At 49.4% G+C, this 23,648-nt stretch overlaps 1 protein-coding gene and 1 pseudogene across 2 annotated transcripts; one reads left to right on the top strand and one right to left on the bottom strand.

Annotated features, from left to right (window-relative positions):
* Nucleotides 1–120: 120 nt before the first annotated feature.
* On the top strand, nt 121–23,648 carry TRIM14 (tripartite motif containing 14). Its single transcript, XM_084784557.1, has 6 exons — nt 121–391; nt 3,001–3,096; nt 11,690–11,923; nt 13,263–13,425; nt 17,111–17,200; nt 23,111–23,648. Exons 1-6 carry the CDS (start codon nt 191–193, stop codon nt 23,644–23,646), a joined length of 1,320 nt encoding a protein of 439 aa, XP_084640683.1. The 5' UTR covers nt 121–190; the 3' UTR covers nt 23,647–23,648.
* LOC311595408 (large ribosomal subunit protein eL29-like) lies at nt 19,106–19,579 on the bottom strand (annotated as a pseudogene). The gene has a single exon. The product of its transcript is annotated as a large ribosomal subunit protein eL29-like (transcript).

The following is a 23,648-nucleotide window of genomic DNA, read 5'->3' as shown; positions in this document are numbered from 1 at the left end:
GTGCTGTGTGGCGGATCCAGCACTAGGCGGGACCAAGCATCCTCTCCAGCGGGTCATTGCCCCCTCCAGCCTGCCACTGAGAGCTGGGTCGCTCGCCCCGCCCCTCCCCGCCCCGCCCCGAGCAAGGTTTCGATTCTCGCAGCAACCCCACCCGGCCACACTGCGGAGGGGACTGAGGTGGCCACTACGAATGGCGAGCGAGACTGCCGGGGCTCAGGCGCCTGTCCAGCCCGACTGGGCGCCCGGCTGGCGCTGCCGGGAGCACAGCGATCGCCCAGTTGAGCTCTTCTGTCGCCGCTGCAGTCGCTGCGTGTGCGCGCTGTGCCCGGTGCTGGGTGCGCACCGCGGCCACCCGGTGGGCCTGGCCCAAGAGGAGGCTGCGCGCGTGCAGGTGGGGAGCCGCCCGGGGTGTGCCCCGCAGGTCTGGGTGGGCGGAGATTGAGCACAGGAGTAAGGCCGAGGGAGCGCCAGCCCAAGTCTCTGCCAAATCCCGTTAGGACCTGGAATCCTAAGGGGCCCTGAGGTCCCCTAAATGGTAGACGTGAGATTAGGAAGCAGAACCCCATAGAAGGGCAAAGGTAGCCCAAATCACCAGCGAAGCTTCCCAAGATAGGTTGGGGTCCTGGAAGCTCAGACTGGTGCGTGTGTTTCACCGCTTCTGCTAGGGCAGCTCCCCGCCGCCCCCCCCCCCCTCCGACCAGAGGTTGAATGAACATAGCCAAGGGCACAGCGACGCTCCCTAACACTCAGCGCCTGGGAGGCTGAGGCAGGGAAATTGAGAGTTTAAAGCCAGCCAGAGCTACAAAGCGAGACTTGGAGGCGGGACGTGTGCTCCGTGAAGCCCGCTTCCGGGCACTGGAGTTCATAGAACTCTGCTCTGAACTGGGGCCTGAAGGACGCCTTGTTTTGCAAACTCTATAAGGTCCTCTTCCTGCCTTGAATCAGGCTACCCCTCTCTAGTGTTTAATTGGGCCTTATCTTCTGTAGATAACCGGAGAGCAGGTTCCCTGGCCTAGCTCTGCAGAACTTATTCTCTGTACTTAAGGAAGGCAGGCTAGTCAGTACCTCGGTCTCCTCCGGGCTGATCTTTTCTTTTCTTTTCTTTTCTTTTCCTTTCCTTTCTTTTCCTTTCTTTTCTTTTCTTTTTTTTCCAGTCAGGCTTTCCTTGTGTAGCCCTTGACTGTCCGGGACTCACTTTGTAGATCAGGCTGCCCTCGAACTCACAGAGATCCGCCGGCCTCTGCCTCCCGAGTATTGGGATTACAGGTGTGCACCACCACGCCCAGCTCTCCGGGCTGACTTTAATCATCCCTGTCTCCAAGAAGTCTTAGAAACTCAGACCCTCAGCGCCTTCCTGTCTGTCCCTAAGCACCTGTGACAAGCCTACAACTCCAAGCTGAACTCCGGCCGTGGGAGGGCAAGCCTTCCCCAGGGAAGCGCCATTGAACATAGCCCTGAAGGGACAGTAGGGTCGCAAGAAATTCTTGTGGCTGGGCTGGAGAAACGGCTCAAGGGTTAAGAGCACTGCCTGCTCTTCCGAAGGACACGGGTTCAATTCCCAGCACCCACATGGCAGCTCACAACTGTCTGTAACTCCAAGATCTGACACCCTGACACCAACACACATAAATTAAAATTAAATTTAAAAAAGAAAGAAAGAAAGAAAGAAATTCTTGTGGCTGGACATGGAGGGCCCAAAGGGTATCCTTGGGCTTTCTTGGGCAGAAGGTGGCTTAGGTGTCACAGTAGATACGTCTGTGGAAGCTAAGGCCACTACAGCTGAGCCACCTCCCTGCCCCTACTTCCCTCTTTCAATAAAGCCATTCACCAGTGCAGCAAATGCTTGCTGGATATTACTATGGCAAATCCTGTACTGAGCAGGTGCTGTTGGCCAGGAACTCTAAACTCATGTAGACTCCACAGCATCACCGTTTGCAGTGAAGGAACTGGGTTTGGGGCACGAGGCTGTAGCGCATGACCTCCAGGGCTCATACCCCTGCCAGCTTCCTTGGGCTTCTAGCTTGCACCTGAAAACTGGCATGCCTTGGTATTCCCAGCTGATTAACAGTCCAGACTCCGAGCCCTGTTCCTTCCTAGGCGTCAGGCCCAGGTGCCAAGTGGAAGACCAGCTATAAGGAAGGCTAAGATGGAGTATGGCTGCCCTTGAAGGGAAGAGACCCAGAGCAGGTCTTTAGAAAAACAGCAACTTCTTTTTTCTCTTTTCTTTCTTTCTTCCTGCGCCCCCCCCCATGCCCCTCCCTTCCCAGAGATAGGGTTTCTCTGTATAGCCTTGGCTGTCCTGGCCTCGAACTCACAGCAATCCTCCTGCCTCTGCCTCCCGAGTGCTGGGATTAAAGGTATGCACCACCATGCCCGCCTGAAAAACAACTCTTAAAAGCAAACATACAGAAAAGAGGAGACAGGCACTCAGGCTGGGGCATCCTTGGCAAAGGCTTGAGGCTCAGAGGGTCAGAGACTCTGCTCACCACCCCCCACCCCCCACCTAGCCATATGACTTTGGGCAAACTACCGACCTTCAGAGCCTCAGGTACATCTGCAGAAAAAGAATTCAGTGGTAGGTTAGTGAAGTGGCTTTAGCACCTCTTGGGAAACCTAACAATCTGAGTTCAAGCCCTGAGACCCACATGGTAGAAAAACAGTAGACTCTGCAAACTGTCCTCTGACCTCCACATGCACGCTATGGTATCAGTGTCCCCACCCCGAAATATAAAAGGTAATTAAGAAAAAAATAGGGCTGGAGAGATGGCTCAGAACTTAAGAGCTCTGACTGCTCTTCCAGAGGACCAGAGTTCAATTCCCAGCAACCACATGGTGGTTATATAAGATCTGATGTCCTCTTCTGGGATGCAGGCATACACATAGGCAGAGCACTGTATACATAATAAATAAATCCTTAAAAAAAATAAAGGGCAAAGCAAAGATGAGAGCTTGTTAGCTTGAAAGTGACAGTTTTCCTTTTTCTCCTGACCCTTATCACAGAAACTAATCCGGGACTGTTTAGAGTGTTTGGCGACCAAGAAGCGGCAGCAAACTGACAACATAGCCCATTTGGAAGATGCTGGGGAGAAGCTTAAGGCAAGTGGACACACACCCCTCCCACTGGTTCCCAACTAACCACCCTTTGGGTGTATGTGGATACCAGTGAGTTTAATTGGGGTTACATAAACAGGAGCATGGAAAACATGTGTTTTGAAATAGGGTCTTATTAAGCTAACCAAACCAGCCTTGAATTTTCTCTGCCTCCAGCTGGCCTTGAACTCAGAGCTTCCTGCCTTAGCTTCCTGAGTATTTGGGATTACAGGCCTTACCTACCAGGATCAGCTAGTTGGTTGATTGATTGATTGATTGATTGATTGATTGATTCAGGGTCTCCTCCACTACATAGAACAATATTAATTCAAAATCACAATCCTCCTGCCTCAGCCTTCTGAGTGGCTAGGATAACAGGTGTGCTCCACCACCACCACCACCACCACCACCACCACCACCACCACCACCACACCACCACCACACCACCACATAGGAATGTGGAATTGCCCCCCCCCCCAGTTCCTAACATTCGTTATCAGTCATGGGCCTACATGTCCTGGTATTCTGGGGGTCCTCACAGGTCACAGCGGTGGCCCTAGCTTTATTAGTATGGACCCTCCCTCAAGTCTTCCAGAGCAAGACTAGCTGGGCATGGTGGTGCACACCTGTAATCCCAGCATTTTTGAGGCAAGATCAGTCCAAGTTTGAGGCCAGCCTGATCTACTACTGAGTTTCAGGCCAGAGCCAAAGAGCTATATGGCAAAAACAAAACAACAACAACAACAACAAACCAACTGACCAAACAACCAAACAACAACAACAAAACTGTAGGGGCCAGCAAGATGGCTCAGCACTTGCTGCCCAAGTCTGACAACCTGAGTTCAAGCGCCCGATCCCACAGTAGAAGGAGAGACCAGACTTCCGTCAGTTGTTCTCTGACCTCCAATGCACACGTCCTCACACCCACACACGTCCTCACACACCACACACGTCCTCACACACCACACACATACAATAAGAATAATTAAGCATTGTGGGTTTTTTTGTTTTGTCTATAAAGCAAGGCTCTGGGCTTAAGAGGGTAAATCAGTTCAAAAGGCCCCGGCAAGTGAACATACAAAAGCTCCTCCCCAGGCAACGGTGGCATGCACACGAGGGTCAAAAGGAGAAGAGAAGTAAATGTCAGCAACTCTTAAACATTTCACTTTGAAATGATTCTAATAGTGTCTGTATCAGCTCTGCACTGGCTCTACATGCACAGCGTTTTTTTTTATTATCATTTATATGTAGCTGTGTGTGTCTGCAAACCATATGTCTACGCGCTTAGGATTACTATGCTGATAGTAGGCCTTAAAGTAATCGATGACGCCGCTTTGCTCTTCCAAGACGATTTGGGGATCTTTGGCTGAGTGTGGAGGCTCACATCTGTAATCCCAACACCTAGATGCTAATGCAGGAGGTTTGCTCAAGTCTGAGGGTAGCCTGAGCTACATAGTGCATTGCAGGACAGCCTGGGCATACAATATAAGGTAATTCTGTCTCAGGAAGAAAGAAAACAAAACATGTATGGTGGTGCTCACTTATAATCTTCCAACATGTGAGGCCAAGACCCAAGGACCGCAAATCCAAGGCTAGCCTGAGTTGCCTTACCTCCACCCGGTTAGGTCTCCGAATTTATGAACGTGGGATGGTCCTGGGTTTACCTGGGCCCTTTTCTATCATCAGTGTCCATTGTACTCAACACATTTGGCAACATAGTAAATTTTAATCTATTTTTTAAATTTTAATTAGTGTAGGTTTGTCTTTGTCTATGTGTCTGCCACGTGTGTCTGGATGCCCATGAACGCCAGAACAGGGCACGAGTCACTTGGTGCTGGAATTACAGGTGGTTGTGAGCTTCCCAATGGGGGTGCTAGGATCCAAATTCGGGACCTCTGCAAGAGCAACACTCTCTTACCAAACTACACCCCCAGTTTTTACACTGAGACAGGGCACAGCATTCTGGCAGGTGTCGTCTATGGCAGAAAGGACTTAGTGGCCTAAGTGGGGGAAAGTTTTCTTTGGTGTGTAAACTATCCCATAGAGCTGTGTAGTAAACACAGCTATGAAGGTCAGACATGGTCCAAAGTCTGGTCCAAAGTCTGTTGTGCAGAAGCCAGAAACCCAGCCCGATCCTTTCCAGGGAACAGCTACAGTTGTGGTGTTCAGGCTCCAGCCTACAGCCTCTGATGCTGTGCACTTCTCGCTGTGGCTCTTCAGAAGCCTGTCAACTCATGTGGCAGGGGTAACCCCACACTCGCCCACAGCCCTAGATGCCCCCTCACATTGGTACTGGACAGCAGTACCACAAGTCTGTTCTCTCTGAATCTCCCATGTTTTCTGCAGTGATGTTTATCTGTTATTTTGGGATAGGATTTTTACCAGCCTGTGTCTTTCAGGTTAGTCTTGAGTGTATGTATATACATGTATTCATGCAGGTAAGTGTGCATGTGTGTGCATGTGATGTGGGGGTGGGGGAGGACCAGAGGCCGACTTCAAGTGTGTTTCTCAGTCACTCTCCTTAGTTTTTCAGACAGGCTCTCCCACTGAACGCAGAACTCATGGGTTCAGCTAGGGTGACTGCCTAGGTGGTCTGCCTGGCTCCACTTCCCCAATACTGGAATTACAGGTACAGTATGCCGCTCCCAGCTTTTTTTTTTTTTAATTCATTTTTATTTTATGTGTTTGAGTGTTTTGCATGCAGTCCCCATGGAGGTCAGAGGAAGGCAGTTACAGACTGTTGTGAGCCACCGCCTAGGTGCTGGGAGCTAAACCTAGGTCCTCTGCAAGAGTGGCCAGGGCTCTTGACTGCTGAGCCATCTCTCCAGCCCACACCCAGATCCTGGGGATCTGGAGCCAGGTCCTCCTGCTTGAGAGCAAGAATTTAATTCACTGTACCATCTCCCGGGTCCTACACTCTTTTTTATTTGTTTACTACTCTGTGTGTGTGTGTGTGTGTGTGTGTGTGTGTGTGTGTGTGTATAAGCATGCATGCCACAGCTCACATGGAGGTCAGAGGGCAACGTACAGGAGTAGGGTCTCTTTCTACCCAATTCAGGTCGGCAGACTTGGTGGCAGCTGCCTTTACCCACGGAGCCAGAATCAGCCCTCATTTAGCCTTCTTGTTGTTGCTGTTGTTGTTGTTGTTGTTTTGAGACAGGGTTTTTCTGTGTAACCATGAATGTTCTAGAACTAGCTCTGTAGACCAGGCTGGCCTTGAACTCAAAGACCTGCCTCTGCCTACTGGGATTAAAGATGTGCACCATCATGCCCAGTTTGGGGTATTTGTACATAGTCTAGGCTGGTCTTGAAATCACTATGTGGACCAGGCTTGAGTTTACGATAATCCTCTTGCCTCAGCTTTCTGACTGCTGGGATTGCAAGCATTCACCAAAGTTCCCAAGTTGGCCTTTAACTTTAATTCTCCTGTTTCATCCTCCCAAGTCCTGGGAGTTCAGGCATGTACCACTATGTCATACTGAAACCAGATAGTGGAGAGAGAAATCAGCATTTGAATGAGCAAGGGTAAACTATACAGTGTCCACAAGAACATTATGTGCACACAAACATGATGAAGGGTTTCAAATGTGCAGTCTGTCAGAACTAAAAGACCCATAAGTGATGCATGACTAAGCCGGGCAACAAGGTGCTCCCTGTAGTCCAGGCTACATAAGAAGTTGAGGCAGGAGGATTGCTTTGAGCCATAGAGTTCAAGGCCAGCCTAGGCAACATAGTGAGACTCTATCTCAAAAAGGAAAAAAAAAAAACACCCAAAAAGCACATAAAACAAAACACCTTTTTGAGCCCACCTTTGTGTAACTGACCAAATAATTGCCCGAGTGTGGGGGATCAGTCAGTGGAGTGCTTACCTAGTATGCATAGACCCCTGGGTTCCATATCCCTAACCCCCGCCCCCCCATAAAACCCGGCTGTAGTGGTGAGGAATGCCTGCAATCGCAGAACTAAGGAAAGAGATGCAGGAGACTCAAGAATTCAAAGTATTCTCAGCTACAAGTTCGGGGTGAGTCTGCCCTGAAAGGAGAGGGGAGGTATGCATGGAAAGTGAGGCCAGGGAAGGGAAATAATTTATCATGGGGCTCCAGCTGGAGGGAGAGAGCATGGTCAGTACAGGGTTAGGACAGAAGAGCCAGTCAGAGGCCAGCCCAGCCTGCGACCATGTTAACAGGGCCCAGGGCCTCCTGAATGGGATCTCTCCTCAGAGCTGGAGGGTGGGAGGGGCTCATGGGGAGCCACCTCTGGGACATTGCCCGGCTGGGAGGAACACCCTGCAGCTCCCTTGCCCTTACCCTCTGCCTTCCCTCTAGTTTCTCCTCACATTGACCTAAGGAAGTCTGAGACTCATCCTGCAGAGCTGAGGAAAGGCAAGCGATGGACCTGAAGCACATGGTCTGAGGCTGGTGCCAGACCAATAGGGGCTGGAATAAGGCCCCTCCGCTCCTGGCTGTGTGCCTGTGTGGGCCCTGGGAGCTCCAGGGGTAGAAGCAGAAGTCAGGTGGCTTGACTAGAAATGTGGATGTGAGGAGGTAGCCAGGCCACGCTGTTGACTTGACCATCACACTGCTGGACGTGGCCATTCCTCTGCACTCCTGTGCTAGCCATAGCTACTATAACTAAAACGGCCTGGGAAAGGTTGGAGGGCTCATCTCACACCCTCTGCACCACCACCCACAAGAGCTCCCCTGTCCCGTACACACAGTGTGCCATGCCCCCTGTGTGCAGGAAGCAGCCTTCTGTCTTCTCCTCAAAGGCCCCTCCCCTCCCGAGAGGCCACAGAGCAGCCAGCATCCTGTGTACTGAACCCCTACCCTCCCTGAACAGGGCTTCCTGCCTGGTCAGGGTTTTTCTTGCCTAGTCTTTGGGCACTTCTCAGCTAGGCTCCACAGGGCCCCACACTGCCACCAGCCCCACTCAGCCCAGCTCCAAACTCGGTCCAGTGTGGGGTCTAATTTCTCTTAGATCCCAAGGGACCCAAGCTGGCAATCAACTTCTTTCTTCTTCTTCTCTCTGTGTGTCTCCTTTCTTCCCTCCCTCTCTCCCCGGATATTCTTTGTGACAAAACGAGGTCTTCAAGGACTGTTGGAACTCAGCTCAGGAACAGTGAATCCTGTTGGTTTCTCTACAGAGCTCTGGTTCACTCTGTTGCCTTAACACAGGGCCATTGCTCAGGACTTTGAGACGCATTTCTTTTCATCCACGGACCAACCAGGCCCAAGCTGCCTACTTTCTGTAGGTTCAATTTTCTTAACCAATATATTTTATTAACAACTTAGTCATGGGGCATACGTCACTTATAACCTGACTAACCAAAACAATAGTAAATGAGGATTAATGGACACAATAACAAAACCATATGGATATCAGTTCCGAGGAATGATTCTCCTGGCGCAATCTGCAGGATTTCTTCTGCTGGAACCTGGGGTAACCAGAACCCAGAACCTCAGCAGGAGCCGGAGCCCCGAAGCCTTCCCTCGAGTGGTTCTCTCTAGGAGCGTCTCGAAGTGCAGCGATGAACAGCCAAATCTATCCCAAGTCTCCAAAAAGCCCTGCCTCCAGTTCTGGGCTCATTTATATATCTCCTCCCAGAGTCTGTTCACGGGATCTTTTCAGCTGGCAACAATCAAGCTCCCGCACAAGGTGGTCGGTCTTCTAGTGGATTAACCTCACCTGTTCTCTCACGAGACCGTTCCAATCCCGCACTTGGGATCCTAAAAAACAGGTTTATCTCTCCTTCAACTTTCTGAGATCACACAGAGTCAGCCCTGTTCGGTGTGGTGTGGCTGTGGACAGGAACATCTCCTTCCCTTCCTTTGATCATTTGATAAGGATATACCAGCAGCCAGGTACACTGACCCTCTGCAGCCATGGGCCTTGAGCTGGCCCCAGAACCTAACCGCTGCTTCAAGCCTTCTGTAGGAGACACACACAAAGACTCATCTCCCATCTCTTGCTAAACCACAAGTTGTCCTATTAAGAGAAGCCTATGGGGACCTGTATAGTGGCACTGGCCTGTAAGCCTACAATTAGGATTTAAAGATAAGATGGCACGCAACAGATACAATGGAGAGATTTATTTGGGGAGAAGGGAAAGAAAGAGGAGTTGGGACTGGAGTGGGCCATGAGGGTATGAGGGTAGAGAGACAGACAGACAGACAGTTGGCGGGGGGGGGGGGGGGGTGCTGTGGCAGGGGGAGGGGACAGGAGTAAGAGAGACAAAGTAAGATAGAGACAAGATGTCTGCCCCCTTTATACTCTGACACACCTAGTGGCTAGGCATGATGTCAGCCTCCTGTATGCTAACACCTACCACTTGGGAGGCAGTGGCAAGAGGATCTGTGTTTGAGATCAGTCTGGGCTAAAAAAAAAAAATGGTGACATTGTCTTTAAAAAAAAAAAAAAAGATAGCAAGGGACAGTCACGCCTGTAATCCCAGCACTCTGGGAAGCAGAGGCAGAGCTCTGTGAGTTCAAGGCCAGCCTGGTCTACAAAATGAGTCCAGGACGACCAAGGCTACACAAAGAAACCCCTCCCCCAAACGGTACATCTTAGTAGCTAAGGGGTGCCTGACCCTGGTAAGGACTCACTGGGAAAAGAAACGGAAGGCATAAGCAGTCACTGCTCAGGGTCCTTCTCAGTCTCTGGTAACCTCTTCTCTACTTCCTGTCACTGTGCATTGGCTTGTTTCTAGATATTTCTCTAAAGGGCAGTTCTGGTTTTAAATCTGGCTTAATTTGCTATGGGTTGTGTCTTCATGGTCCGTCTATGCTGCAACACGTATGAAAGCACTGCTTTCCTTTTGTTGTTGTTGTTGTTTGTTTGTTTTTTTCAAGACAGGCTTTCTTTGAGTATCCTTGGCTGTCCTGGACTCACTTTGTAGACCAGGCTGGCCTCAAACTCACAGTGATCCACCTGCCTCTGCCTCCCGAGTGCTGGGATCAAAGGCATGCACCACCACCGCCTGACTAGAAAGCAATGCTTTCTTTAATCACTATGACTTTTGTATGGTTACAACATGTTTTGTGTAATCAGGAAGCTTGCGTGTGCTATATGGAAAAGTAAGTCTAGCTATTCTCTGTGTATAAGTGTTTGCCTGGAGGCCCATCGCAGGAGTCTTCGTATAGGTGAAGTGTAATTTTTTTTTAAAGATTTATTTATTACATATACAGTGCTCTGCCTGCATGTACACCTGCAGGCCAGAAGAGGGCATTAGATTACATTATAGATGGTTGTGAGCCACCATGTGGTTGCAGGGAATTGAACTCAGGACCTCTGGAAGAGCAGCCAGTGCTCTTAACCGCTGAGCCATCTCTCCAGCCCCTCTCAGTGTAATTTTATATTTTAAGGGCCCGTGCCACCATGCCCGGTAGTGTGATTTTATATTTGTAGTTTGATGCTGGGGAGCAAACCCAGGGTCTCCTGCACCCCTGGCAAGTTCTCTACCACTGTGCTATACTCCAAGCCCTTTGGCAATTTTTTTCCATATTTGTTTTTAGACATTTCACTACATTTTTTCCAAGGCAGGGTTTCTCTGTGTAATTCTGGTTTTCCTGGAACTTGCTCTGTAGATCAGGCTAGCCTCAAACTCACAGAGATCAACCTGCCTCTGCCTCCCGAGTACTGGGATTAAAAGCATGCGCCACCACCTCCCGGCTTCTATTTGTAATTTTTCATACAGTCCCCCCCCCAATCTTCTCATATACTCCCCAAGGTTTTTCAGTTTTACTTTTTTTTTTTTTTAAAGATAAGCTCTCCTGATACCCAGACTGGCCTTGAACCTATGTCATTGACGATGACTTTGACCTCTGACCTCCTCGCCTCCACCTGCTCAGGGTACATCACCATATCCGGTGTCCCCAGAGTGTGGTGCACATAAGGCAATCCCTCTACCAACTGTGCTACATGTGCAGCTCACAGAGGCACTTTAAGCCAGGCATGACGGTACACAGCTTCATTCCCAGCACGCTAGAAGGAAGCTGACTTCGAATTGGGAGTTAAAGGCCACCGGGGATACAAAGAAAGACATTTTTTAACAGGTGAGGAAGAGGAAGAGGGAAGAAGGAAGGAAGGGAGGTGGAGGAAATGTTCCTTCTCTGGGTGTGGTGCTGCACACTTTCACTCTCAGCTCTCAGAAACAGGTGAATAGTTGTGATTCTGAGGCCTGGTCTACATAGTGAGTTCCAGAACCGCCGGGGCTACACAGAGAAACCCTGCCTCAAAACTATTTGCCAGTGTTTAGAAAATCTTTTTTTTTTAAGCCTTATTCTTTAATATTTTTATTTAATTTTAATTTATGTGCGTTGGTGTGAGGGTGTCAGATCTTGGAGTTACAGACAGTTGTGAGCTGCCATGTGAGTGCTGGGAATTGAACCCCGGTCCTTTGGAAACACAGTCAGTGCACTTAAACCACTGAGCCATCTCTCCAGCCCCAACTTAGAAAATCTTTATTTTTTACAAGTGGCCTCTTGGTTTGACCAGCCACCTTGCTGGACTCCCTCTGTAGATGCTGTTTTCCATTTTAGATTGCCTGGTTGGCAAATGTATTGTCTACAATTGACTTTCCCCCCCACCCCACCCCTTTAAGGCTTCCGCAGACTCAAGTAAAGCCTGGCTGACGCAGAAATTCACAGAGCTTAGATTAATCCTTGATGAAGAGGAAGTACTGGCCAAAAACTTCATCGATAAGAACGCACAGCTCACCCTGCAGGTATACAGGGAGCAAGCGGAGGCTTGTGCGAAGCAAGTTGAGGTCATGGATGACTTCTCTACCAGAGCATGGAGAATCAGCCAGGAGCCCAACCCTGTTCAGCTGCTGCAGGTATGGCTGGGCTTCCTCGTCTTACCGCGGCCACCTGGGTCAATGTGGCATCGGACATGGTCCTCACATGTGTGTGTGTGTGTGTGTGTGTGTGTATATATATATCTTGGACTATAAATAGTTCTAACAGCAGCATTCCCCAGGGCCCCCAAGTTGCAAGCACTTTACGAATTGTCTTAGTCAGTGTTCTGTTGCTGTGACGAGGCACTATGACCATGGCAACTCCTTTATTTTTTATTTTCTAATAGCCTTGGCTGTCCTGGAACTAGCTCTGTAGACCCAGCTGGCCTCACACTCACACTCACAGAGTTCCGCCTGCCACTACCTCCTGAGTGCTGGGATTAAAGGTGTGTGCCACTACCGCCCGGTTGACCACGACAACTCTTATAAAAGAAAGCATTTATTGGGGCTGGCTTGCAGTTTTATTACTTCCCATTGTCATCATAGCAGGAAACATGGCAACACACAGGCAGACATGGTGCTGGAGAAGGAGCTGAGAGTTCTACACCCTGATCCACCAGCAGTAGGAAGAGAGAGCTTACAAAACCCCAAAGCCCATCCCCCCCCCACACACACACACTTCCTTCAGCAAAGCCACACCTACTCCAACAAGGCCACACCTACACCCAACAAGGCCACACCTACTCCAACAAGGCCACACCTACTCCAACAAGGCCACGCCTCCTAATCCCTCTCAAGCAGTGCCACTCCCTGATGACTAAGCCTTCAAATATATGGACCAATGGGAGCCATTCCTCCTCAAGCAACACAACCGCAGCTCAAATGTTTACTGGAAGTCTGCAGGAGGCCTCTGCTAGACGAGATTTGGAGCTAAGGGAAGGAGGACTCACTGGGGCTCAGACTCTGGTATGATCAGAACCTGGGCCTGGTCAGGAATGTGAGGTGTGCCTGAAAACCTAGCACCTGGGAGGTGGCGGAGTTCAAGGTCATTCTAGGCTCCATAAAACCCTGCCCCAGCAAAACAAAATAAAACAGAAATGAAACCCAGGTCTGCACACATTCAGGCGCATCTGTACTGAGGCAGACCCTCACTGTGGCCTGGTCACTCCCTTCTGGCTCTCGTAGGCGCCCTGTGGGAAGAGAAGGGAGAGGGGAGGGGACAGAAGGGTGAAGGGAAGGGACACCAGCAGCCCCATTTGCCTTATATCTCAGATAACTGTGCAGTCTCTCTGCCGGGGCTCTGCACTGTGACACAGCTCATCCAGACCAATGGGATCCAGGCAGAGTGGGTCCTGGCTTTGTTGGGTGTGTGTGCAATAGTGGTTAGATGCAGCTTGCAGCCCCTGGACCCATCTTGACCCTGTGGCCGTCTACACAGGCATATATAGCCACTAAGGCAGAGATGGGACAGCACATGAGCCCCTGGGAGCTGAGCCACCCCGTGCCCCTGTCCTTCGAGCCCGTCAAGAACTTCTTTCAGCAGTTTATGGAAGCCATCCAGAATACTTTGCAGACACCAATGGACACGCGCCTGAAAGAAAGTGAGTTGCTCAATGACCAGCTTTGAGTCCTTGCTCCCCGCATTGTCAGGCAACACAATATCTGAAAAAGGCAACCTAGGCATGGAAGGGTTGGTGTGGGCTCACAGTTGCAGCCTGTTGCGGCGAGGGAGGCCGCAGCTGGTCACACTGCATGAGGGGCTTGAGGCAGCTGGTCACACTGCATCTGCAACCAGGAAGGAGAGGGAGGCAGGTACTGGTGCTCGGCTCACTTCCGCCTTTCTATCCAGCCTGGGACCCCAGCTGATAGGATAGTATTTCTTCCAGTTAGGATGAGTCACCCCAATCTAGACCCCTGAAGATCGTCTCAAAGATTTGTTTCCTCACGACTTAAGGCCCAAGTTGCCACGGAGGCACATCCCTGGCTCTCCTTGGCCTTTCAATGCTCCTCACCCAGTCTCCTGAGCAGAGGCCGCCTCCCCCTTTCCTGAGCCTGTGTCCTGCTTGCCTCTCTCCAGCCATGACTTCCAGGGGCTGCACTTACCCCTCCACTTCCACACAGGGCCCATCCCACCATCCCTGCAGATGGCTGATACGGCTGTGCACACCAGAGACCTTTCTATGGACTCTAGCTCACTCCACTCCTTGTCACCTCACACCTGCCTTACTCCTTCCAGGACTCCCCCTCAGGGGCCTTGCATAGGGCTTTTTGTTGTTGTTGTTTTGTTTTGTTTTTGAGATAGGGTTTCTCTGTATAGCTTTGGCTGTCCTGGATTCATTTTGTAGACCAGACTCACGGAGATCCACCCGCCTCTGCCTCTGCCTCCCAAGTGCTGGGATTAAAGGTGTGCCCCACCACAGCTTGGCTACATAGAACTTAGTGTGTTTCAGGCCCCAGGAACTTGTGTGAGGTCAGACAGAGATGAAGAGCCATTGCATAGAGCGCACTGGGAGCACACCTCTCCGAGAAGGTCCTGAGGCAAAGTGGAGTGGCATTCTGTAGGGCCTGAAGACCTAAGGGCAGGAGCACAGGGGTGACACCCAGCTCTGACGTCATCCTGCCACCTTGTCAGCGCACCTGGTTTTCTAGGCCTGGTTCCCTGTCTATCTAGTGGAGATCCTGCTTGGGAGGCTGCTGCATGGGGCCAGGCATAGCCAGCTCCATCAAGTCTTCTCTGTTGCTGTTGCTGCTGTGATCCCTGGGAAATGTGTTCTAGGCAAGGGGAAACAAACAAATGCGGTGGGAGGGATCAAGTGTGTCTTTTGTTTGTTTTCTATTGCTGTGATAAACACCATGACCAAAAGCAACTTGGAGCCAGAAGGATTTATTTCATATTACAGCCAATAGGCCATCCCTGAGGGAAAACAAGGCAGGAGCTGAAGCAAGGACCATGCTGCTTTATGGCCTCTCTCCCTGTGGCTTGCTCAGCCTTACCTGCCCAGGGATAGCACCACCCACAGTTGCCTGAGTGCTCCCGCATCAATCATTAATCAAGAAAATGTCCTCCAGTACCAGGCACAGTGGCACACACCTTCAATCCCAGCACTCAGTGTGGTGAGTGAGGCAGAGGTAGGTGATCTCTGTGAGTTTGAGGCCAGCCTGGTCTACATAGCAAGTTACAGGACAGCCCACAGCTATGTAAAGATGCCCTGCCTCAACCCCACCCACCCCCCAAAAAAGGCAGCTGGTGGCTTAATCCCAGCTTTCAAGAGGCAGAAGCAGGAGGATCTGTGAGTTGGAGGCTAGCCTGGTCTTCAGACTTCCAGGACAGCCAGGGATACCCAGAGAAACCCTGTCTTGAAAACCAAAAACAGCTGGGCGTGGTGGTGCACACCTTTAATCCTAGCCCTGAGGAGGCAGAGGCAGGTGGATCCCTGTGAGTTCGAGGCCAGCCTGGTCTACAAAAGGGAGTCCGCCCTTTGAGAAGTTTGAGCTCCCTGGTGTAGATCTCACACACAGGAACAGCAGGACTGACTTTAGAATCCTGGGGTATGAAGCCTTTGTCGAGGTCTGCCTCATCATCACCCTCAGGTGCTGGTGAGGAAGGAGGCCTTATGGGCACTATCCAGGGGAGGGCAAGCAGGGGGGCCTCTTGTTGGACCCCTTTCCTCTTTCCACAACCTGAATCTCCCGGCAGGCCTAGCTGAGCTGTGTGTGTGTGTGATGTTTTATCCTTTTGAATACTGTATTAGCATATATTAATTATACATAAAAATGGGTTTCATAATGACATTTTCACACATGCATATAACATATTTTGGCCATATTCTCTCCCATTACCCTTAGTCTTTTTGAGATTTATTTTTTGAGCCGGGTGTGGTGGCACACCCCTTTAATGCCAGCACTCAGGAGGCAGAGGCACAGCAAATGGATCACTGTGAGTTCAAGGGCAGCCTGGTCTACAAAGCTATCCATGACAGCCAAGGCTACACAAAGAAATCCTGTCTCAGAAAAAAAAAAAAGATTTATTTTTATTTTATGTGCATGTGTGCTTTCACTGAATGTGTGGCTGCGCACCGCATGTGCAATGCCTAAGGAAGTCAAAAGAGGGCCTAAGGTCCTCTGGAAGAGACCATTGTGAGCAGGCACGTGGGTGCTGGGAACTGAACACAGGTTCTCAGCCAGTGCTCTTAAAGGGTGGGCCATCTCTGCAGTTCCCCTCTTGTCCCCTCCTGTTCCCAAGGACTCTTCTCCTCTGCCTAACTAGTTCCTCCTTCTGCTTTCATGTCTGTGTGTGTGTGTGTATGTGTGTGAATGTGTGTGTATGTGTGTGAATGAGTGTATGTATGAGTGAGTGTGTGAGTGTGAGTGTGTATTTGTGTATATGTACGTGTGCATATGTATGTGTGCTTGTATATGTGTATGTATGAATGAATATATGTATGTATGTGAGTATGAGTGTGTGTGTGTGTGTGTGTGTGTGTGTAGTTTAGTTAGAGCTACTTCCAGGAGCATGGGTGGGACTCTACTTACAGGAGCATAGGCATTTGCTGATGGCTATCCCACTGAAGAAAATGTCTCCCTGTCCCCAACAACCATTGGTTAGCTATAGATCCTTGGGCGGGATGCGCTTACAAAGCCCTTCTTCAAGACAAGTAATTACAGTGCTGCTGAGAGTTCAAATCAGTTAGGCTTTCTTTCTCTCTTTTTTAAAATTATGTGTGTATCTGTGTGTCTGTGTGAGGGGAAATGCACAAGTGCAGCACCTGAGGAGGGAGGGGGGCCTGTGATTTCCTGGAAACTGAGCTCAGAACCTCTGCACAAACAAGAAGCAGCACTTTTTTTTTTTAAGAAGAACTTTTAACATCCGATCTACAGGCTCCAGCACCCCCGCCTCCTACACACCCTCCCTCTCTCCCTCGCTCCTCCTCTTCCTCTTCCTCCTCCTCCTCCCTCCCTCCTTCCCTTCCTCTCCCTTCCCAGCCCCACCCCACTTCCTGCGGTGCACCTTCCTCCTGCTCAGCATTGCTTTACCACTTTGAGGGAAGGCTGCCTCCTGTCTCCAGTGCTGAGAGCTGAGGCTGGCTGGCCCCTGCTGCCACCAACGAGTGGCTGTTGTGTTGATGCCCCCACCACCACCACCACCCCGCAGAATTTGTATTTTCTAAATTTGCATGATTCTTGGGAGAGACTTGCAAGGCTCCAGTTTTGTCCCACTTTGGTGTTTCCCTGTGCTGCCTGCGTGAGCTCCAAGCATTCTCACCGCACAATTCCAATTCCTTACAGACATAAACTGCCAGCTTTCGGCCTCCAGCACCAAGCCAGGCACCTTGTTGAAAACCAGCCCCTCACCAGACAGATCTCTCTTCCTGAAATGTGAGACTGGGGAGTGGGAGGGTGGGAGAGGGAGGGTGGGTGGGAGCAAAGGTGGAGGAGGGAGAGGAAATGAGCCCCCCAACTTCCAGTTAAGAGACTGTTTCCAAACAGTCTTTAACCCAACTTTTTGCTGGGTATAGCTCTATATGGTTTCTAATCCCAGTGCTCAGGGGCTCAGGCAGGCAAAGTTCTGGACTAGCCTTGGCTATATAGTAGAACCATGTCTCCAAACCAAACCAAACCAAAAAACAACTTCTATTAGGCTTTCAGAAATATACAGCCAGGCAATGGTGGCACACACTTTTAATCCCAGCACTCAGGAGACAGAGCCTGGAGGACTCTGAATTCTAAGTTCTGAGTTCAAGGCCAGCCTGGTCTACAGGGTGAGTTCCAGGACAACTAAAAATACACAGAGAAACACTGCCTCAAAACACACACACACACACACACACACACACACACACACACACACACACACACACTTTTAATGTATATAATGTTATATTATGTATGTTATGTGTTATACAGTATGCATACTTGCAGATATATTATATGTGAGTATATTATTTGTAACGTATACAATATACACATATTATGTATATGATGTATATAATATACACCTAAGTGTATATTATGTGTATATATACACACACACATTCACTACAGAAAACACAAAGAAACTTACTCATAATTTTTCTCCCATGGAAAGCTACTATTATTTGCCTGTTTTATTTTTGAGCCAGAGCCTTGTATAGCCCAGGCTGGCTTCAGATTTGTTATTTAACCAAGGATGGCCTTGAACTCCTGATCCTCCTGCCTCTCCCTCCCAAGTGCTGGGATTACTGGTGAGTTCTACCATGCCTAACTTATTATTAAATACAACATGGTATCATGCTATATATACTGTTTTATAGTGTTTTCATTTACTAGGAAATTGTGAATCATCTCTTCTTTGTACCCCTAAAAATTTACAGCAGAGGGTGCGGAATCTCAGTGACAGATGCTTGCCTGGCGTGTATAAGGTTTAATTCCCAGTCTCACAAGCCAGAGAGCTAGAGAAAACAGAGATGGAGGGGGAAAAAGGGAGATAGAGGAAGACAAAGAAAATTATATATGTATGCATGCATTGTGAAGAAAATCAGAAACTACAAACAACAAGAAAACAGCAAGGCTGGAGAGATGGCTCTTCTAAAGGTCCTCAGTTCAATTCCCAACAACCACATGATGGCTCACAACCATCTACAATGAAATCTGGCGCCCTCTTCTGGCCTGTAGGTATTGCATGCAGGCAGAACACTGTATACATAATTAATAAATAAATAAATCTTAAAAAACAAAAAAAGGCAGCCATCTTACCCAGAGATAACTGCAGACAGGATTTCCATAGATTTGCTTTTTCAGACATTTAAAAATACTGTGTTACAGGGCAGTGGTATTGCATGCCTTCAATCTTAGCACTTTGGAGGCAGAAGCAGGCAGATCTTTGTAAGTTCAAGGTCAGCCTGGTCTACACAGTGAGTTTAAGGACTGGCAGAGCTACACAGGTGGGGGGAGGACCTTGTCTCTAAAAACTGTGTCAAGGTTTTCTTTTCTTTTTCTTTTTTTCTTTATTCTCTTTCTTTCTTTCTTTCTTTTTTTGTTTTTCAAGACAGGGTTTCTCTGTAGCCTTAGCTGTCCTAGACTTGCTTTGTAGACTAGGCTGGCCTCAAACACACAGCGATCTGCCTGCCTCTGGCGGCGGGGATTAAAGGCATGAGCCACCACATCCAGCTTTTTTTTTTTTTTAAACAGATCTTGCCTTAGGTTTATTTGTAAAAACAGCATAAGATACTGGCCATCTGTAAATAGTGTGTAGGTAGGTGTGTTACACCAGTCCATCTGTCTTCACATTGGCAGAAGCGTTTTCTATGGGGCCTTCACTGGGGCCTGGGCACCTTTGGGAGCCTGAGCTGGGGCTGAAGCCTGGGCCTTCACTGGAGCTGCAGCCTCTGCCTTGGTTTGAACCTTGAGCTGTGCCTATGACCCTTGGCAGAGCCTACAACCCTTGGCCATGTAGCTTCGAATCTGCTTCCCAAGCTTGGGATGAGGGATGAAAGCAAGCCCGTTGAGGTCGAGGCTGGGGCCTTTGCATCTTGGGCTTAACGGCCTTAGGCTTCACAAAGGCCTTAATGGCCTCTGCACGGCACTCACTGCCTTTGTGTTGTTTGCCTGCATCTTCTTCAGGCCTATCTTGTGCTTCTTGGCAAAGCACATGTTCCTCAGGAAGTTGGGGTCAACCCCCTTAGGAGATTCATATCTTTGTGACCCGGGTTTCTTGATGCCATTTCTGTGCCATTTGTGCGACTGGTTGTGTGTGGTGTGGTTCTTAGACTCCTCCATGTCTGCATGGTAGCCCACAGCTCACGCAGAGCCTGGGAACGGAAGAGCATGTCAAGGTATTTTAAAGTAGCACCAAATGATCTTTTGTAACTTTATGTAATAGTAAAACAACAGTGCTCCATTTCAATAGCCTTTTTTTTTTTTTGGTTTTGGGGTTTTGAGACAGGGTTTCTCTGTGTAGCCTTGGCTGTCCTGGACTCGCTTTGTAGACCAGCTTGGCCTCGAACTCACAGCGATCCACCTGCCTCTGCCTCCCGAGTGCTGGGATTAAAGGTGTGCACCACCACACCCAGCTCAATAGCCATTTTAAAGTCCACCCAGTATCACAGGAAGCGGGCATTTATTTTCATCAAGACAAGCAGCTTGGGCTGGAGAGAGGGCACTGACTGTTCTTCCAGAGGTTCTGAGTTCAATTCCCAGCAACCACATGGTGGCTCACAACCATCTATAATGTGATCTGATGCCCTCTTCTGGCCTGCAGGTGTACATGCAGGCAGAGGACTATATACATAATAATAAATATTTTTTTAAAAAAGACAAGCAACTTTTACTCATTACCTCAATGCTCACAACAACCCTATTAAAAGTTACTGCTACACTCTCCTCCTCCTCCTCCTCCTCTTCTTCTTCATTTTTTGAGACAGGGTTAGCTGTCCTTGACTCACAGACCAAGCTGACCTCTAGCTCACAGCGATCTGCCTGGCTCTGCCCCCAAGTGTGGGATAAAAGACATGTACCACCATGCCTGGCATCTCTCTCTCTCTCTCTCTCTCTCTCTCTCTCTCTCTCTCTCTCTCTCTCTCTCTCTACATTTACCTATTATGTACACAATGTTCTACCTGCATGTATACCTGCCCTCCAGAAGAGGGCACCAGGTCTCACTATAGATGGTTATGAGCCACCATGTTGGACAGTGAGAATTGAACTCGGGACCTCTGGAAAAGAGGCCAGTGCTCTTAACCTCTAAGCCATCTCTCCAGTCCCCATTATACTCTTTTTTATTCATTATTCCCTTTTTTCTTTTTCTTAAAAGTTTGATTTATTTATATAGTATTCTGCCCACATGTAAGCCAGCAGGCCAGAAGGGGCACCAGATATCATTATAGATGGCTGTGAGCCACCATTTTGCCAGAGCCCGCTCTGGACAATATGGAACAGGTCCTAGACCAGGGAGTGAGGCTGAGATATAAAAGAGCAGAAATAAGAAACTGAGGCAAGAAATAGTTGGCGACACAGGATAGACTCGAGGGGGTCCTGCAGTCAATACCACACGACGCCTCAGCTTTATTCACCAGTTCAATTTATATGCATCTCAGGTATGGGGAAACAGAGCAGAAGGTCGCTCTCAGGAGATAATGCAGACATTTTCAGAAAAGCGGTGTAATCTCAATCTACTCTGGGCCTTGAGGCCACGGTGTACTTTTTCTGATGGTCTGAAGACCTTGAGTATGTACATGGCAGAATATCTTGCTTAATCACGGTCTCAGCAATCTGTGTGATTCTAATGCTGGAGCGGAGAGCAGGAGAGCAATGCCTATGGGCAGAGAGCCTTGACAAATGGCTCCCGACACCATGTGGTTACTGGGACTTGAACTCAGGACCTTTGGAAGAACAGTCAGTGCTCTTGATCTCTTCAGCCATCTCTCTAGCGCCTCCCCCCTTTTTTTTTTACTCTGAAGCCTAAGTGAGTTTCAAACTTACATCAGCTGCACCTAGCTCTAACCCACCAATAAATACTGTTCAGTTTGTTAACTTAGTGAATAAGTGGATAGATATGTGTTATCTCCTGCATATATTCAGGAGTAATTCCTCAAAACAGGATTACTGAGCACACATCTTAAAAAGAAAGGTTTGAAAAATAAAATGTATTCAAAGTACAGAAATCAAAGAGGTGCACCTGAATAATTCCTATAAAAGGAAATGTTCCTTCACCTCCTTCAGAGCAAGAAATTTAAGTTTCTAGAAGCCATCTTTGTTTTGTTTGTTTGCTTTCCTGTTTGTTGTTTGGTTGTTTTTTTTTTTTCAAGACAGGGTTTCTCTGTGTAGCCTTGGCTGTCCTGGACTCCCTTTGTAGGCCAGGCTGGCCTTGAATTCAGAGATTTTGAGTGCTGTGTTTAAAGGTGTGCACCACCAATGCCCAGTTTAGAAGCCTTCTTTGTGCTCTCATATTTACTATTTTTTTGTAAATATATTTACATTGTAAATATATTTTTTGTAAATATATTTACATATTTACTATGTCAAAAGGATGGCAACTGTTCCAGTTTCTATTTCTAACTATTTTTAGAATATCTATTTATTGGTTATTATGTATACAGGGCTCTGCCTGCATGTACACCTGTAAGCCAGAAGAGGGCATCAAATCAATCACTACAGGTGGTCATGATCCACCATGTGGTTGCTGGGAATTGAACTCAGGACCTTTGGAAGAGCAGGCAGTGCTCTTAACCACTGAGCCATCTCTCCAGTCCCCGACTTCTAACTCTTTAGTCTAGAAGACCAACTAGCCTCGAAGACTGGAGAGATGCCTCAGTGGTTAAGAGTATTTGCTGCTCAGGTACAGAACACCAGGTTCAGTTCCCAGCACTCAAGCAGAGGCTCACAACTCCAGCTTCATGCAGTCAGGCGCCCTCTTCTGGCAACGGCGAGTACGGCACATTACACTGAGATGCCCATAAAATAAACACACTCACAAAATTAGGATCGACACTGAAATACGCTTGATATGACTCAAGCGTGGTTCATGAATATGCAATTAATTTTAGAAGTGGAATACCTAAGAGCATGCATGGTATGATACCAATATTACGACCAGGTACAGCCCTCAAAGTTAAGAGATAAAAGAGTCAGAAAGCCATGCAACGGAGTCTTAGTAGCTATAAGATTTTCTATCTTTCTTTCTGTTTTTGAGACTGGGTCACTTAATGTAGCCCTGGCTGTCCTGGAACATGCTTATGTAGACCTCGTTTTGTTGGTCTTGAACTCACAGAACCGCTGCCTTTGTCTCCTGAGTGGTGGGATTAAAGGTGTGTTCACCTTCCTTATAAATAGAATTACTTTTTTTTTTTTTTTTTTGGTTTTTTGAGACAGGGTTTCTCTGTGTAGCCTTGGCTGTCCTGGACTCACTTTGTAGATTAGGCTGGCCTCGAACTCACAGTGATCCACCTGCTTCTGCCTCCTGAGTGCTGGGATTAAAGGCATGCGCCACCACATCCGGTTTAGGATTGCTTTTTTTAAAAAAATTTTTTTTAATTTAGCAATAAAGTCCAGGGACCAAACTCAAGCCACAAAGAGCGTGTAACAAACCTCTCTTTGCCTTTCACTAGGCCCAACAGTTTCCGGGCCTACCCCAGCCTCGGGGTCCCGGACCCGAGCATTGGGCGGGCGTGGTCATCCCTCGCCACGCCCACAGGTATGACCACCTTCTCCCGCCCCTCTCCGCAGACGCACGCTCAGGCCGATGGCGGGGGGCGGGGCCCGTATGGCTCCGCCCACGTCTCCTGACCGCTGTCCCTCCCCCTCCCTCCGCAGACGCCCGCTCGCCTACGCTGGACCCCGACACGATGCACACGCGCCTGCGCCTGTCGACGGATGGGCTGAGCGTACGCTGCGCGCTGCTGGGCCGCCTGGGGCCGCGTCCCGCGCCACGGTTCGACGCGCTGCGTCAGGTGCTGAGCCGCGACGGCTTCGCGGCCGGACGCCACTACTGGGAGGTGGACGTGCAGGAGGCCGGCGTGGGCTGGTGGGTGGGCGCCGCCTACCCGTCGCTGCGGCGCCACGGGTCCTCCGCCTCCGCCCGCCTGGGCTGCAACCGCGAGTCGTGGTGCGTGAAGCGCTACGACCTGGAATACTGGGCCTTCCACGACTGCCAGCGAAGCCGCCTGTGCCTCCGCCGCGACCCACACCGGCTCGGCGTCTTCCTGGACTACGAGGCCGGCGTCCTGGCATTCTATGACGTGGCAGGTGGCATGAGCCATTTGCACACCTTCCACGCCGCCTTCCAGGAGCCGCTCTACCCGGCCCTGCGCCTCTGGGAGGGGGCCATCAGCATCACCCGGTTGCCCTAGGC

The sequence above is a fragment of the Acomys minous genome (genome assembly GCF_964271855.1).
Source record: "Acomys minous genome assembly, chromosome: 1".
NCBI lineage: Eukaryota > Metazoa > Chordata > Mammalia > Rodentia > Muridae > Acomys > Acomys minous.
This window is presented reverse-complemented; position numbering and strand designations above follow the sequence as displayed.